Source organism: Glandiceps talaboti, chromosome 11 (genome assembly GCF_964340395.1).
Source record: "Glandiceps talaboti chromosome 11, keGlaTala1.1, whole genome shotgun sequence".
NCBI lineage: Eukaryota > Metazoa > Hemichordata > Enteropneusta > Spengelidae > Glandiceps > Glandiceps talaboti.
In genome coordinates this window covers 12,065,690-12,082,509 of record NC_135559.1, presented here as the reverse complement: position 1 = coordinate 12,082,509, position 16,820 = coordinate 12,065,690, and the positions used below count along the sequence as shown (strand labels likewise).

At 37.4% G+C, this 16,820-nt stretch overlaps 1 protein-coding gene across 2 annotated transcripts; it reads left to right on the top strand.

Annotated features, from left to right (window-relative positions):
* Positions 1-3,507: 3,507 nt before the first annotated feature.
* On the top strand, positions 3,508-11,896 carry LOC144442617 (uncharacterized). Of its 2 annotated transcripts, XR_013481645.1 has the most exons (4): positions 3,508-3,545; positions 3,659-3,781; positions 4,076-4,163; positions 10,971-11,896. XR_013481645.1 is itself a non-coding variant. In XM_078131996.1 (3 exons), the coding sequence occupies exons 2-3, from the start codon at positions 3,675-3,677 to the stop codon at positions 11,251-11,253; spliced, it is 390 nt and encodes a 129-aa protein (XP_077988122.1). In that variant the 5' UTR covers positions 3,508-3,545; positions 3,659-3,674; the 3' UTR covers positions 11,254-11,896. The 2 variants fall into 2 exon arrangements, 1 of the variants encoding a protein (XP_077988122.1); XM_078131996.1 differs by lacking the exon at positions 4,076-4,163.
* The last annotated feature ends 4,924 nt before the right edge of the window (positions 11,897-16,820 follow it).

The following is a 16,820-nucleotide window of genomic DNA, read 5'->3' as shown; positions in this document are numbered from 1 at the left end:
AAAGGGTAAAATTTAAATTGCTCACCGAAGTAAACATAAATTAGTTGCTGCATGTGCATGATGTGATAATGATCAAATGGTACTGTGTGGCTCATACCATTATTAGGTATGTGAAATACAATATTGCACACAAGAATAATAACTTCATCTCATGATAATTCAAATCACATATACGGCATGTTAGTTGTTTATCAATGAAATCGGTATTGGAATGGTTGTATTATTGTGCCTATTAGTACATGTACTTCGAATGATGTATTGTGACATCCAGCACTCACACAATTAGCACCCTTTTACAAAATGAAGTCATCTATCTGAAAAAAGTTCATGTGCACTATAGTTTATGCTCTAAAGTTATGAGAATGTGGAACAAAATTACTCGACATAAGATAGTTTCTAGGTGTCATCATTATTTCAAACTCAACCGCTTGTACGACATAAATCATTGACTTTGCCCTTGGCTTTCTAATCACAAGGGTAGATGCTATCAAGACAAGTACTGTTGACTTTGTTTGTTAACTTTGCCACGATCCTGCATTCCTACATCCTCAAATGTGCAGACGATGTCTTCAATTCTGGTGGAAACATTGTGACTGTGTGGCATTTTTAGTGGCAAGCTGTACAATTGTTAGTCAAAGACTTGGACCATGGACAGGAATGATTGGATTCTGATCGTTGAAGAACGTAAAGCCTACACTTGCCATGCATATGTGCTGCGTGCAAGCCTCAGTTTGTAATAGTACAAACAGGTTGTACCCCCTTCCATCGCTCATTCCATTTTGGCTATGTATGGTGTAAGACAGATAACACAAATATACCTGTATCTGAGTATACATGCTGTTTCTTGCCAATTATGTTGTGATAGACAAAACAATCATCAATCAAAAATATACACCACTCGTTTCCATTTTCACAAAAATTAAGATATAACATTTCAAAATTCACAGACCAACTGTACAGAGAAATTGTATGTGCTACGGTGCACTTGCAATTGTACAATGTTATGTTATGTTATCAGTAAACTGTTGAAATTGGCGATTCTGTGCACTAGATGCTCTATAATGCGAACTCTGGCAGTTAGGGCCTACACCAAGAAAGACCAAATTGATGAAACTTGCTAAGGATATTGACAAAGCAATGATATGATGGTATCTAGACAATTAATTGCCAATTTTCATATTTCATGAACCTTTGCAATAAGGGGTATATAGCCAAGACAGTACCGATTTCAATTGAACTTGCTACACATATTGATTACACAAAGATACGACAGTACAGAAAGACTAAGTGTAGTTTCAGTTCATCTTTGGTAATAATTGGTAAAGCGTTAAATTCCGCCAAAACCACACTGGACGGTTAACTTGGTTGTTTTCTTTGTGTTGTTTCACTTGTGAACAATTGTGATGCTACGTTGCTTAGTATTGACGTAAACTGTGAAACGTACTTGAAATGACTGACACATGTCCAGCGTCATCTTCTCGAACTCTGTCATATGGAACGCCATGACTGTCTTATAATGCCCATTTTCATGACGTGTTGTCCATTTAATATGACGTGATGAGCTTTCATCAGAACGTGATGTCCATTTGGAATGTTGTGATGAGCTTTTACCACAATGTTATGTGCATTTACAATGACGTGATGAGCTTTTACCACAACGTGATGTCCATTTGCAAATATGATATGCTTTCACTACAATGTGATGTGCATTTGCAATGACATGATGTTTTCACCCCGTGTTATCCATTTACAATGACGTGTTGTGCTTTCACCACAATATGATATGCATTTGCAATAACGTTATGTGTTTTTACCACAATGTGATATACATTCGCTACGATGACATCTCAATTTGCGACGATGTGATATGCATTTGCAATGACGTGATGTGCATTTGCAATGACATGGTGTTCTTTCACCACAACGTGATGTCCATTTGATATATGTTGTGATGTGCTTTTACCACAAGATGATGTGCATTTGCAATGACATGATGTGCATTGCAGTGACGTGATGTGCCTCCACCACAACGTGATGTGCATTTGATACTTGTCACAAGTAAACTGAAGTCCTCTGCCTCTAAAAGCCTGGCTGAAAAAAGCCAGGCTGATCATAATATACTCGAAATACTCGCATCTCTGCTTGATGAAAATTTGAACTTTAAGCCAAACAAAACGAAGCCAAACAAAAACGGGAACACTGTCTCGTTTGACAGAACTGCGACTGGTGAAGGACCCCAACAGCCAGTCCGAAACGCCTTAAAAGAAGGGTCAACTAAGTATCGGCCTGGGGACGTATCACTAATGTTGTCCCACAGGGAGCTCAGGCTTATTTAGTTTTGTTTACAAATACTAACAAACAAGTAAACAAACAAAACACAAACAAACATAAACACAAACACAAACACAAACAGACAAACAAGTAAGTAAGTAAGTAAATAAACAAATAAACATACATACATACATACATACATACATACATACATACATACATACATACATACATACATACATACATACATACATACATACATACATACATACATACATGCATGCATACATACATACATACATACATACATACATACATACATACATACATACATACACAAACACACAAACAAACAAATAAACAAACAAACAAACAAACAAACAAACCATCTCAGAAAAATAAACACATAACCGGACACTTCTTCGGAGAAAAGACCGTAGTAATCACATCTCCAATACACAAGGCTTGGGCCATTGCGCACTTAGCAGTAAGTTAACAATTCATGCATTAACTAATTAAAATATGTTTTTCAAAAGCATGCGCAACCAAAAAGACCACGCACTTGAAAGAGAGAAGCAAAATGAATACTGGTAGGATTAATTATTTGACTACGTGAGCGATGACATCTTGTCTGTCAGGTATCTTTGATCTTTGATCTATTCACAGGTGTGGTCTTTGCCAGTTCTGACCCCAACGAGTCTAATTGATATATAGAAGTGGATGTACATAGTTTTATCGATAAAGTTCACCTGTCGTCCTGTTATCACACTTCATGCTGAATAAACAGTTTTGCTAACAGTGATAGACTGATAGATCAGCCGTTATTAGGACACGGAGGCCCACAGCCTGTTGGGAAAAAATTGCTGTTTTGAAGATTTTGGAACCTTCATAAATCGTAAAGCAATCAAATATAACTTGTTATTTTCGATTATTTAATAAATATGAGTAGTTGTGTTTAAGAAAAAGTGGTATAAAGGCATTTGTGGCCGTCCTGATCGTATCTTTTGAAGTTTGAAATTGAAAGAAATTGCAATCGTTCTTGCGTTATGTGTGTGTGGTTGGTTCAATGGTCGCGAGAGACAGCCCCCAACGGCGACTTTTGGAGAGTCTTTAAATACGCCGTTTTCCATTGGTTCTTTAACCCCCTTTGCGCGAAGATAACGAATAGAAATCGACGAATCAGAAGGCTTGTTTGAAAAGAATTCGACTCCAAGTTTCGTTATTGGCCTGTTCTTATGAGCGACGAGGGATTTTAACTGACGAGCCTTGCTGCTGTAAGTATGGCTTTTTTTCACAATCAATAGTTTCGACGTTTTGAAAAATTTGACAAATTAACCCCGATGTTTCGATTATGTATTTATCACTCTATGTTTCTGCCAAATTTCAGGGTGATATGATGAAAAATGTTTTCGCGCATCGAATTTCTCGATGCCACGGTGACGGAGCCAGCCAAAACATGGCGGAGGTTGCCAAGTATGTCCCTGCTTCAGCGTGGCTTCAATCCCCTGACGTAAGTATTGTGTACTCTACTTCTTTTGAATTTTTGGCTTCATTTTCCTTCATTTTATACTAATGACTACCTTTTTCATCGATCGATGCCAAGTTATCCGACAAATGATAGCGAACACAACACCAATTTTACACGGGAAATTCACTTCCGGGTTTTTCGAACCAGCTGATTTCTTTACATGGTCAGTAATGACAGTTGTGTATTTTTGTCACATTTTCGCCCCGTTTTTGTCGGCGTACAAGATATATCGTCAGAATAATTATTGAATAATGCTCTCTACACTCAATTTCCCAGGTAATGCAGATTACTGTTTCAAGTTTCAACAAACCATACATACAATGTATGAACAAACTATACATATATAGTTTGTTGCATATTTTGTGTAAGTTTTTATTTATTATTGTGGTGATACTGGTAATGGAACGTTTGTGCCATGTCTGCTGTGCTGTGCTTTGCTCTCCTATGCTTTGCTTTGCTTTACATACTAAATAATAAACAATGCAGTAACCTAAGCTTTTAGAAGTAATATGTTTGTCTAGAATTAAATGCATGTCTAGTGTTTAAAATGTATGTTGAAAAACCAATACTCACTCTTGGTACTACCTTCACTGAACTTAATAATTTGCACAAATTTATTGTATGTATAACACGTTGTAGTTGGGTATAAAGTCTTTATTCTCACACACAAGTACGTCAAATAATATTACACTTCAATAGTTTGAACGGGGCGCCTCCGCCAACGTAATACACCAAAACAACAGTTAGTTCACGTCTGTCTACGGGGTTTCCCCGTCTGCGCATGTCTGTTAATGTTCAGTCAGGCCTAGCGCCCCTAACGTCATACAGTGATTAACCTTTTGTTTGCTACATCACTCCCCACCAAAAGAGTGTTCTCCTGGACACTAAACTTTAGAACTTCATATGACTGTTCATTGTTCATTTCATCAAGGTGAATAAACGTACTAGATATAATAATAAGGACTCTACATTTTTCATTTTTTTTTTTTTTTTTTTTTTTTTTTATATATATTTACAACTTGACAAGTATTCTGGTCAATCAGTTTCTCTTATTCTTTAGAGCAAGTTCTGCATTGTTCAAAAGTTACCCGTATGTTCAAATACATAATTGGAGTACATCCAGTACATACAGACTAGCGTCTAGAAAGTTTCATTATAATCCAACATGTGTGCACAAATCACAATAAATCCAAGGACAGCAGCATGCACCATAATCCAGCAAACTGTACACAATTAACAATAAATCCATGGACGGCATCAGGTAATGTAAACCAGTAATTACACATTGATATCCTATTATTGGTAGTACGTATTATTATCCGCACAATGTCCAAGTGGCAATGTCCTGGTAGGGGTCCGTCAAAACACACAATATTGACTTTAGTCACAGTCTGGATATTGTCCTTGATAACACATTCAAAGTACACATTTTATCATATTGTTTTCCTCTTCTACTCTGTGTACCTTGCTGGTACTCTGGTTACCCGTCCTGATCTTGTCACCTGAGGGCGCAACACATGTTCATTCTCCCCTGGATCCAATATATTTTCTTCCAATTCTGGCACATTATTTTCTACTTCTGGCACATTATTTTCTACTACTGGCACATCTCTCATCTCCCCAGTATGTTGGTTTTCAGCTACATTCAGTCTCTCATTTACATCCTCATCCTCCCCATTTTCAATCTGCTGCCTTCCAGGAATAATCACATAGCCACCAGGAGCAGGAATTGAACTCTCAATTTCTATTTCCCTCTGACTCTCCTTATCCCCTTGTCTCTGTAAACTTACTGAAGGTGGTGAATGTGGGTCATCTCGTTGTAAGTCTATACATGGTTTCAGTCTATTGTGATGTACCACTAATCGCCTACGGTGGGGTCCTTCCTGTTGTATGCGGTATACCACACCTGGCTCTCCATCTGGACCCAATATTCTCTTCTTTACTATAAATGGACCAACCCATGGCAATCTAAGTTTCTGACATCTACCCCTTCTGGTCTTTGGGTCATGTAGCCACACTTTATCTCCAACGTCATATGGTTGATGGTGAGCCCATATATCATACCCAACCTTCTGTCTTCTTTGCGATCTACCCAGTGTTTCACGTACCTGTTGAAAGACAGTTTTCAAGTTGGTGACAACACGCCTTGCATGTGTACTAGGAGCCGCAACTGCCTCATCTGGAGTACTTCCATACAGTATATCTATTGGTAGTCTAGCTTCTCTCCCATGATTGAGAAAATATGGAGTTTGTCCTGTGCTTTCATGAACACTTGTATTATAAGCTAGTGCAATCTTCGATATATGATCGTCCCACTCATCACCATACTGTGCAACACATTTTGCCAACATCTCCGCCAAAGTCCGGTTGAACCTTTCGACCATCCCGTCCGACTGCGGGTGATATGGAGTAGTGCGTGATTTATATATTTGTAGTAGTGCACAGAGTTCTGTCATCACCTGGGACTCAAAATTACGTCCCTGATCTGAGTGAAATCTTTCAAATACTCCATGTTCTGCAATATATTCTCCAAATATCTTTCTGGCTACAGTAGTTGCCTTTTGGTTAAGTACAGCATAAATGTTGACATATTTAGTGAAGTAGTCCATCACAACCAGAGCATAGCGATTTCCCATTTTAGACATGGGTAACTCATTCAAGTCTGCTGCAACCATCTCAAATGGGCGGGTTACTGATATATTTTGCATAGGTGCCCTTGCCCTTGGTACTGGTGATTTCCTTCTTTGGCACAGCTGACAGCTTTGAACCCATCTCCTAACATCTTGACTCATTCCAGGCCAATAGAACCGCTGTCTACATCTTTCTACTGTTCTCTTTACTCCCATGTGACCAGACATGGCACCATCATGCAGTTCTTTCAATACAGTGTTGACCATTACATCCGGAACAAGGTGCAAATGTCTTACTCTTTGACCATCATATATACTCCATTTTTTGCATATTACTCCCTTCACCACTTGCAAACTGTCCACTTTATGCCATAACGCTTTCAATCTCCAGTTCTTCCCTTTCAGGTACTGTTTTGATGGTTTCTTTCCTGTCTGTAACCATGATAAAACTTCTTGTAATACTGCATCTTCTTGCTGTCCCCTTTCAAAGTACAACAGAGTATTACCACCAGTTAACTTTGAGTATGATGCTTCATTAGTTACCTGTGTACTCTGAATTTGGTGAACTTCAGAGTTATTGTTACCATGGGTTGACAAGACTGGACAACACCATTCCTGCTCAAGTGACATTTCTTCGTCAGTGCCCTCTTTGAAGTTTAATCTAGACTTGGCGTCAGCGTTTGAGTGATATTTCCCACCTCTATGTTTTACGGTGAAGTCATACATACTCAGTTCTATAGCCCATCTCTCTCTACGTCCTGTGGGATCATTACCAGCTTTAATATCCCGTAATCCTACCAGAGGTTTGTGGTCCGTTACAACATGAAACTGTGCTCCGCATAAGTAAGGGCGGAAATGTCTTATTCCCCACACAATAGCAAAAAGTTCCTTATCATATGTGGCCCACCTTCTCTCCACCTTGTTAAGGGCATGGCTTGCATATGCTATTACTTTCTCTCCCCCTTCATGTCTCTGTGCTAAAACAACTCCTACTGCAGAATGTGAGGCATCAGCGTGAAGGTAGAAAGTCTTGGTAAAGTCTGGGTATGCAAGTATTGGTGGACTGACAAGGGCAGTTTTAAGTACTTGAAAGGCATGACTACAATCTTCGGACCACTCAAATTTTACTTCCTTCTCTGATAGGTGGTGTAAGGGTGTTGCAATCAGTGCAAAGTTCTTGACAAACCTCCTATAATATGATGCTAAGCCTAAGAAGCGGCGAACGTCTGCTACACATGTTGGAGTAGGATAGGACCGTATACGTTCTGTTATGTCAGGGTCCGGAGATATACCTTCTGCTGAGACCTTATGTCCCAAAAACACAACTCTGCCTTGAAACAGTTTGCACTTTTCTGGCTTCAATTTCAAACCAGCAGCCCCCATCCTTTTGAACACCTCCTCAAGGCTCTGTATGTGTTCCTCAAAGTCCTTGCTGAATATAATAATGTCATCCAGGTACACTAAACATGTACGCCAATCCAAACCAGCCAACACTAATTCCATCAATCTCTGAAAAGTTGGTGGTGCGTTTGTTAATCCAAATGGCATGACCTTGAAATTATAAAGGCCAACTCCTGTGGTAAATGCAGTCTTGTCTCTATCGTCTGGGTGCACTTCAACCTGCCAATATCCTGAACAAAGATCTACAACTGAATAAAGGCTAGATCCTGACAAAGCATCCAAGGTATCATCAATTCTTGGTAAAGGATATGAGCATCTCTTTCTGTAACTGAGTTCACTTTGCGGTAATCGACACAGAAGCGGATGGACATGTCTTTCTTCCTTGCTAATACTACTGGAGAAGCCCATGGTGAATTGCTCTCTTCTATGACATCATTTTCCAACATGGTTTTCACTTGTCGTTGCATCTCTGCCTGTAGATGCACTGGTACACGCCGAGGCCATTGTTTTATAGGGGCAGCATTCCCTGTCCGTATATGATGTTGGACTAGATGGGTCCGACCTCTATCCATCGAGTTCTTACTAAATACATGAGAATACTCCTTCAATAAATTCCCCACTCTCCTTTTCTGAGGTTCTGTTATTGCTGTATCATTAAGTGAAATCTTGGCTATACCACTATCCATTTCTGATGTGTTCTTACTGATTTCCACATGTGATACCGTTGCTGTTGGCTTCTTTGTTTCACATAGTTCATATATATATACTCTTGACACTGTATAGCTTTCCTCGTCAGTCTTAGTAGCTACAAAAGATCCTAAAGGCGTGTCCTCATGCAAGTCTACAGGCCATTCTGTGATGTTCATAACTTGTACAAGCGCAACACCATTGGTAACTCTGGAAACAGTTCGGGCAACAGCTAAACCCCTATCATCTCGAAATGATTCATCAGGGTCTAAAATACCTGTGTAACCATGAGGTGGCGGTTCTCCCATAGTTGCAGATTGAAGGCGAACAGTTACGGGCATCTCACTACGTGGTGGTATTGTAACTGTCTGATTTGCCACAGCACTGCATATCTCTGGAACCAACTGACTTTTCCTCAAAAATGGGACTGGCTGGCCATTAATCCATAACATACAATGCTCTGTATCTACCTGTCCTCCATGTTGCAGAAAGAAATCCCAACCAAGTATAACAGGATTGACCATGTCTCTTACCACGAACATTGTATGAAAGAGTTCATTACTGCCAATTCTCACTCTGGTTTGAATTGACCCCAGTATATCTAACTTCTGTCCTAGTAGTGATGTTGCTAGCAAGTTGACACGAGGATTTAAGTGTTTCTTACGAAGAGCATGACACTTCATTCTAAATTCTTCACTTATAAGAGAGATACCAGCTCCTGTATCCACCACTGCTTTCACATCTGTGTCACCAACAACAATCATTACCATATTTGTAAAATCTGTAGGATTTTCTTTATTCTGTTCCAAGTATTGGCTTGTATTGGCCCCATCCTCTGCTGCTAATGGCTGGCCCCTAACATCAGCAGCTAGTAGTTTTCCTGTTGTCTGAATTGAGTAGACTGTGGTTGTTGCTGAAATTGTCTCTTACTAGTCTGACTCTCATACTGTGCATAGGTGGCACGATCTGGACACTGACTACTTCGGTGCCCATAAACACCACACGAATAACAGTTACCCTGGAATCCTGGTGCAAATTGTGTACGAGGAATGGAACCTCTATTACTCTGAGTTCTTGCATTTGTGGATCTACGAAAATCACCTCTTTGATTCTGCCTCGCATACAAAGTCTCATTTGTCACTGTCATCTCTTCTAACTTCTGTAAAATTCTATGTTCTAATTCCTTGAATTTCTTATCAATAATAGAGTTCACACTGTCTGCTGTAACATGAGCTACTTGTCCACTTCTATGTTGTTGTGGCGCAGCTGACATTTTGGTAACTGCTTTGGTAGCTGCCTCAGTTTTACGAACAAGTAACACAACTTCATCCAATGTCTTTTTATCTGCATTTAAAATCTTTTCTTGTAATGAGCTGTCCTGAAGACCACAAATAAACTGATCCATTACCATATCTTGTTTGACTACACTGTCTAAAGTTGGATAGGCAATGTCTGCTAGTCGTATAAGCTCCGTCTGATACTCGTCTGGGGGCTCCCCAGTCTGACGTGTTCGCTCCCTAAATTGGAGACGATACAAGCTAACATGTTCTTTACCACTGAATTTCCCGGCTAGGGCTGTTTTCAATTTATCATAATCACCTTTATCATCTTCTTGTAATTGTTCATATACTTGAAAAGCGTGGCCATCCAATAAAGCAGGTAATAACCCAAGTTTGGCATCCTTTGTGGTTAAATCCTCCGTCGCTTTCGTTGCAACTTCAAACTTGCGAACCCATATATTAAAGTTTTCATTTTCCTTACCGCAAAATTTATTTGGTAGTTGAACGTACGCCGAAGCCATACTGCACAAAGTGTCGTTTAGGCCAAGTAGCTGGAGTAGTTGATAAACCCACTGGTTTCCTATAATATTGAGCTTCGTCACCGCTGCCACCAGTATAACACGTTGTAGTTGGGTATAAAGTCTTTATTCTCACACACAAGTACGTCAAATAATATTACACTCCGCCAACGTAATACACCAAAACAACAGTTAGTTCACGTCTGTCTACGGGGTTTCCCCGTCTGCGCATGTCTGTTAATGTTCAGTCAGGCCTAGCGCCCCTAACGTCATACAGTGATTAACCTTTTGTTTGCTACATATGTTTTATATGTGGAATGCACTATGATAATAACTGACTTGTTTTGATGGGTTTTGCTCTGCACACAATTTGAAGTTCAAAGCTTTCTTGATGGTCAAAACTTTGTTTCGTAGTGATTAATCATAAATTAGCAAATGAAAATAATTGATGTATCTTTCATGATGTCTCTGTTTCAGGTATATTTCTAATCGAAAATCTACAAATCAGAAAGTGGAAAATATGAGTCGTATTTCACATTGCCACTGCTTAGATTAGACGTTAATTGTTTTTAAGGAATTGTGATTTTAAATTCAAACATATCAACAGAAAGTTATTCTAATTGTTTTGTTTTTCTTTTGTTTTTTGCCATTGTAGATCTTGTTTAGTGGAACAGTGTACCAATGGGTCACACAAGGCATTGACCAACAAGGAATTCCTTGAACTACACTTCACAAGTCATAAGTTTGGGTCGTCGTTTGGTTGCAGTCCTTCCAGGCTCCTTCTCACCTGGTTGCATAGGTTTTGCGCAATTGACACAGACAAGAGGACAGAGACACAACTTCGTATGAAGTGTAAAAAAGTGGAGACTAACTACAACAACCTCATCAGAAAGATTCAGAAAAACAGACAGAAATACTGCATCAGCTTTTCATACTAAATTACACTCGTACCTTGAGCAGTCCTAAAACATATGATGATTTTCCTGATGATGATGATGATAATCAGCCCTTGTCAGAAACCCTCCCCCTCTCAAAGCTTATTTGTCGGTAACATGTAGATAGTTCTCTGAGTTTGGTTCAGTGGCCTGAGTGGTTAATACTCTCAGAATATACTAATAAGAACTTTATAAGGTCTACATGCGTGAAATATGCAATAAACACCAGTAAATAGTACAGGGAAGGAAAACATCTGTGATAACTTCAACTTAATGACAACTTTGATGATGATGTAAGTATCAATTTGACAGCAATGGGGGCAAAACCTATGTTAAAGCCTGCGTGACCTTTGACCCGGCAAGAGGTTCATCACAACAAAAAAGTATGATTTAGCGCTGTTATTTTCAATACTTTTTTCAAATATTTAAGTGACACAACTAACATCAGAACACAACATTTTAATTATATTTTCACTAATAATACAGATGTGTACAAATCTTCAGGAATTTTCCACCTGTGGCCCTCTTGAAATTCCAATTTCGTTTTTTGAACCAATAAGATAATTTGCATGAAATTTGCATATTTTGAAGAAAAAAAATCAATTTCTTCACTTTTAATCATCATTTTGTACCATGGTATAGTATATTGGAAAATTTCATTAATTTTATCTGAAAAATAAAGTAACTGATATTTTAGACCCTTTTTAATGCTTATGGCTGGGGTCATTTTTGATTAATTTGATAAAATCCACTTTTTGGTAATAATACATTTTACTTTGAAACCATTTGAGTGGTAATATTTTAATTTTTCTCTCTCCCAGTGTTATTGTCTGTCATTTTATCATGAAAATAATTGCTTGGGGTCATTTTTTAAATTAATATTTGACCCTAAAATTGACAACTTGTCATGTTCTGCACATTTCAGATTTTTGCAGAAATTGCGCAAATCTTCTTTTTCATTCATTTATCAATGTGTGAGAGCTTTGAAATTTTTGCTGTTGTTTGTATGTAGTACAATCATTGCAAAAATGAAGGGACCATGTCAGTAACCTTCAATATATTTTGATTAGGTCAACTCAAATATGGCATTTTGTCTTTTGTTTCACACTAGCCATGGGCGCGCCTCCTAGTGACCGTCTTCCATGCGAGGGTCTAAGCTTCACAAGCGCAGGCTTATAAGGATGACTTCATTACTGTTAACACATTTCAACACTGTGACAACACATAAATGTTAATCACAGAATGCATGATAAAAACACAATAATATAATTCGCAGGGAGGTTCATTTTATCAAATAAAAAAATAAAAACAATCCTTTCCCTTAGGAATCCCAAGAGAAACTAATTTGATATTTATACAACTTCCCACAGCATAGTGTAGCACAGGCACTTGTTTCCCGAGATATGTCTCAGAATATTTCTATCAGAATACAATAAAATATCGAGAATGTCGATAATATAGACGTGTTTAGCCAACTATATAATATGAAAGGGGTGAAATTAAAATTGCGTCTAGTCTGTGATCGCCCAAGTTCACTCACCGAGAAGTAAACTTAGATTAGAACCTGTATGTACATGATGTGATAATGACCAAATGGGACTGTAAGCAAATGTAAAGTCAAAAATAGGACATTTGTGAGAGTTAATGTTTAATAGTGACCAGACGAAAACCTGCCATTAACATTTTATCAGAGATAAAACTAAATAGTGACCGGGCAAAAACCGGATACAACTATTTCTCAAAAATCTAAGTGTCATCAGCTACCGGACACATTCTATACATTAAAATTGTTCAGGAATTTAAGTCGATAGCAAATCGGACACAATCTGGACAGAAAAAATAATTATTTAGCGCTAAGTCAATAGTAAATGAGGCAATTACCGGATTGGGCGCAAACCGGACACGGTAAGGGACAGACAAGTAGCCTGAGATGATTAACCCAACATAAGGAAGCAGGTCATTGCCTGGTTTATTATTGACTTAGTTTCTAAATTTATAAGGAAGTACACTACAAATTATAAAAGCAAATCTAACCGGACATGAATAAATATGTAATATCATGTTTATGATCATGTCAAACTATCTCATCATAAAGGTAAGATCACAACTACCATGATTAGGCCTACAAACAATAATTGTTTGGTTCCCGTTACCCGACCCGACCTAGCTCTCCATTATGGACCCTAGACCTTTTTGTAATTCCTATTTTTCAATGGGAATTTCAAATTTTGGTTTTCACCAAAATCAAAATCACCAGCTGGGAGCCTGGATTCTAGACTACACAAAAAAGTATCGACCACCTTCTCTTGCCTATATAACTTACTGTACCACCACTGGACATACCCAATTTTACACTTTCAATGAAAAGTTCACCTTCGAAAACTTAAAGCTGCCCAAGAGGACCGAAACTTTTCAGATTGAAGATTACGAATGTGTCGAGACTTTAGGTAAAAAAAAGAGAAATGGTTCTGGTCAGCACGCTCGTCACTTCAACATGAGCGCTTCACTCCTTTTTTTCCGATCTGGCGACAAGCTAGCATTTTGAGCTTGTTCAAAAATTGAAAATGGCCACTGGTGGCGGGCTTCATACCCCTTTCTCATAACATTCTACCCACAGTTCATCACTCATCAAGCGAAATGCACACACATCGCGCACGGGTGTTAGGGAATGTTTAATATTGCAGGGTACAAGTATCACCCAAAATGGCTGTCAGACCTAATTCATCACGTACCTAGGGAGCCGTCATTATTTACGGTGGGGGGGGGGTCACTTGAAAATTGGAATTGGTCGGGGAGGGGGGGGCTTCGTACAACCGACATTTGAAATAATTGCCGAAATTTGTAATAAAATTGCCGATATTTGTAATAAACTGACGACATTTGTAATAAATTCTGTGAACGACAATTGTAATAAAAATAGCCGATATTTGTATTAAATTTCAGAAAAAAATGTGTAATAAACCTACCGAAATTTGTAATTAAAAAATGTTAAGGGGTTCCTTTCTGACTTTCAAAGAAATGGAGTTTCTCATTCTAAACTTAGAAGGGATATAAAGTATCGTCATTACAGGTTTCCTAGAATTAATTTACAACAATTATGTCAGCCACTTGGTCCTTTGAGTCTTTGTCAATCAATCAATCAATCAATCAATCAATCAATCAACCAACCAACCAACCAACCAACCAACCAACCAACCAACCAACCAATCAATCAATCAATCAATCAACCAACCAATCAATCATGCAACCATGCAATCAGTCAATAAGTCTACTTATCTACCTATCTACTTACTTACCTACTAGTACCTACATTATATACCCAGCAGTACTTATGTACCAACCCATCAGTTCAAATCATAATTCCATCACTTGATCAACACGTCGTGCTTTATTGAACGAATGTAAATTTTGATCATTGGCGGACGTGTTGTTAAATTGACTTTGTCAAAAGATAACTGGTTGGTTGGTTGGTTGGTTGGTTGGTTGCAATTGGTTGGTTGGTTGACTGACTGACTGACTGACTGACTGACTGACTGACAGACATACGGGCGGATGGAAAGACGGGCGTATGGAGGGTAGATAAAAAGTAATTTCAATCTGTTTTCTAATTTCTGAATTTATCTAGTTATTGAATGCTACTTCCTCTGAGTGATGAGTGAATATACGAACTAGCATCATCAATCCACACTTGATCAACACTTCGTGCTTGTATTATCGAATGTATATATTTTAATCATTGCGGACAAGTGTTGTTTGTTGAAATCTAGGATTGATGAAGATGAGGCATTGATTGTAAATTTTTATTGTCAGTTTTACTTCAAATGTTGTTACAAATGTCGGCAATTGTATTACAAATATCGACAATGTTATTACAAATGTCGTTAGTTTATTACAAATGTCGTCAATTTATTACAATACTATTATTAGGCTTTCTGAAGGTCTGTCAACATAACAAATTCCATGTGAAATAAACTATCCTAATAGAATTGCCTAGATTTGTAATAAACTGACATTTGTAATAAACTAACGACATTTGTAATAAAATTGCTGACATTTGTAATAATCTAACGATAATAGCAATAAAATTGCCGACATTTGTAATAAACTAACGACATTTGTAATAAAATTGTCGACATTTGTAACAAACTATTGTAATAAAATTGCCGACATTTGTAATAAACTGACGACATTTGTAATAAACTAACGACATTTGTAATAAAATTGCTGACATTAGTAATACAATTGCCGACATTTGTAATAAACTAACGACAATTGTAATAAAATTGCCGACTTTTCAAATGTCACACGAACAACTATTTTCTAATATATTCTGTCGAATTGCAAGTATCCCCGGCAACTTGCAAAATATAACAAAACTCCACTAAGAATTACAAAGTGTACACACATTCATTCATTCATTAATTCATTCATCCATCCATCCATCCATCCATAAATTAATTAGTTCGTTCGTTCAAACAAAAGCTACGCTAAGAATTACAGTGTACATTCATCCATTCATTCATTCATTTATTCATTCATTCATTTATTCATCCATCCATCCAACCATCCAGTAATTAATTTCTTCGTTCATTCATTCATTCATTCATTCATTCATTCACCCATTAATTAATTAATTAGTTTGTTCAAATGAATGGCATCCACCCACCCATCCATTAATTAATCAATTAATTAATTTGTTCATTCATTCATTCATTCATTCATTCATTCATTTCTTTGTTCATTAATTCGTTCATTAGTTTGTTCAATCAATCATTCTTGCACTTCCTGATCACATACATACATACATACATACATACATACATACATACATACATACATACATATATATATATATATATGCGGATTGATTGAAATAATAATAACTTGGTTAATTGTTCAATTAATTATTATATTAATCAATTCAATTAATGCTTGTTAAATCTACTTTCGTTTAACGTGATGTTTTTGCAATCTTGTATTTCTTTATTTAGATAACTCATTTTTTAGTGTGGAAGGAAGGACCCTCCTTAATGTCATTTTTTATTACAAATTTCGGCAATTTTATTACATTTTTTCTGAAATTTATTACAAATATCGGCAATTTTTATTACATTTGTCGTTCATAGAAATAATTTCAAAAATTTCGGCAATGTAGGTGATGTGATGTCCTTAGATACTCCCCACAAATGTCCCCACTACAGTTTTTCACAAATCACGCATGTGAATGTGTGTTTACTCTGTGTCTCTGTGTATGTATCAGTGAATGACAGTTAAAACCACCACATCAAATGCCTTGGTATTAAGTGATGACTACTTATGGTGTCTAGTTGGGAAATAAACAAGATTATACCACATGTGTATGATTACATGTATGGTCAAAATGTTTTATTTTGTTTTGTTTTCTAAAAAACTTCCTCTACAACTACTAAGTTGTTTGGGCTGAAATAGTAACATAATAGTAGTACCAAAAGAAATATTACAGTTGTGCTACAGTAACAAAAAAATTTGTACTCTTTTTAGTTATTGTAGGGGGCAGGATATTGTGCACTTTTTTTCTTTCTTTTTTCTTC

Bases quoted from the DNA above. Each gene is read 5' to 3' on its own strand.
- LOC144442617 (XM_078131996.1), top strand. From the start codon at position 3,675: ATGTTTTCGCGCATCGAATTTCTCGATGCCACGGTGACGGAGCCAGCC. The intron at 3,782-10,970 runs GTAAGTATTGTG...TTGCCATTGTAG, and splicing joins CGTGGCTTCAATCCCCTGAC to ATCTTGTTTAGTGGAACAGT.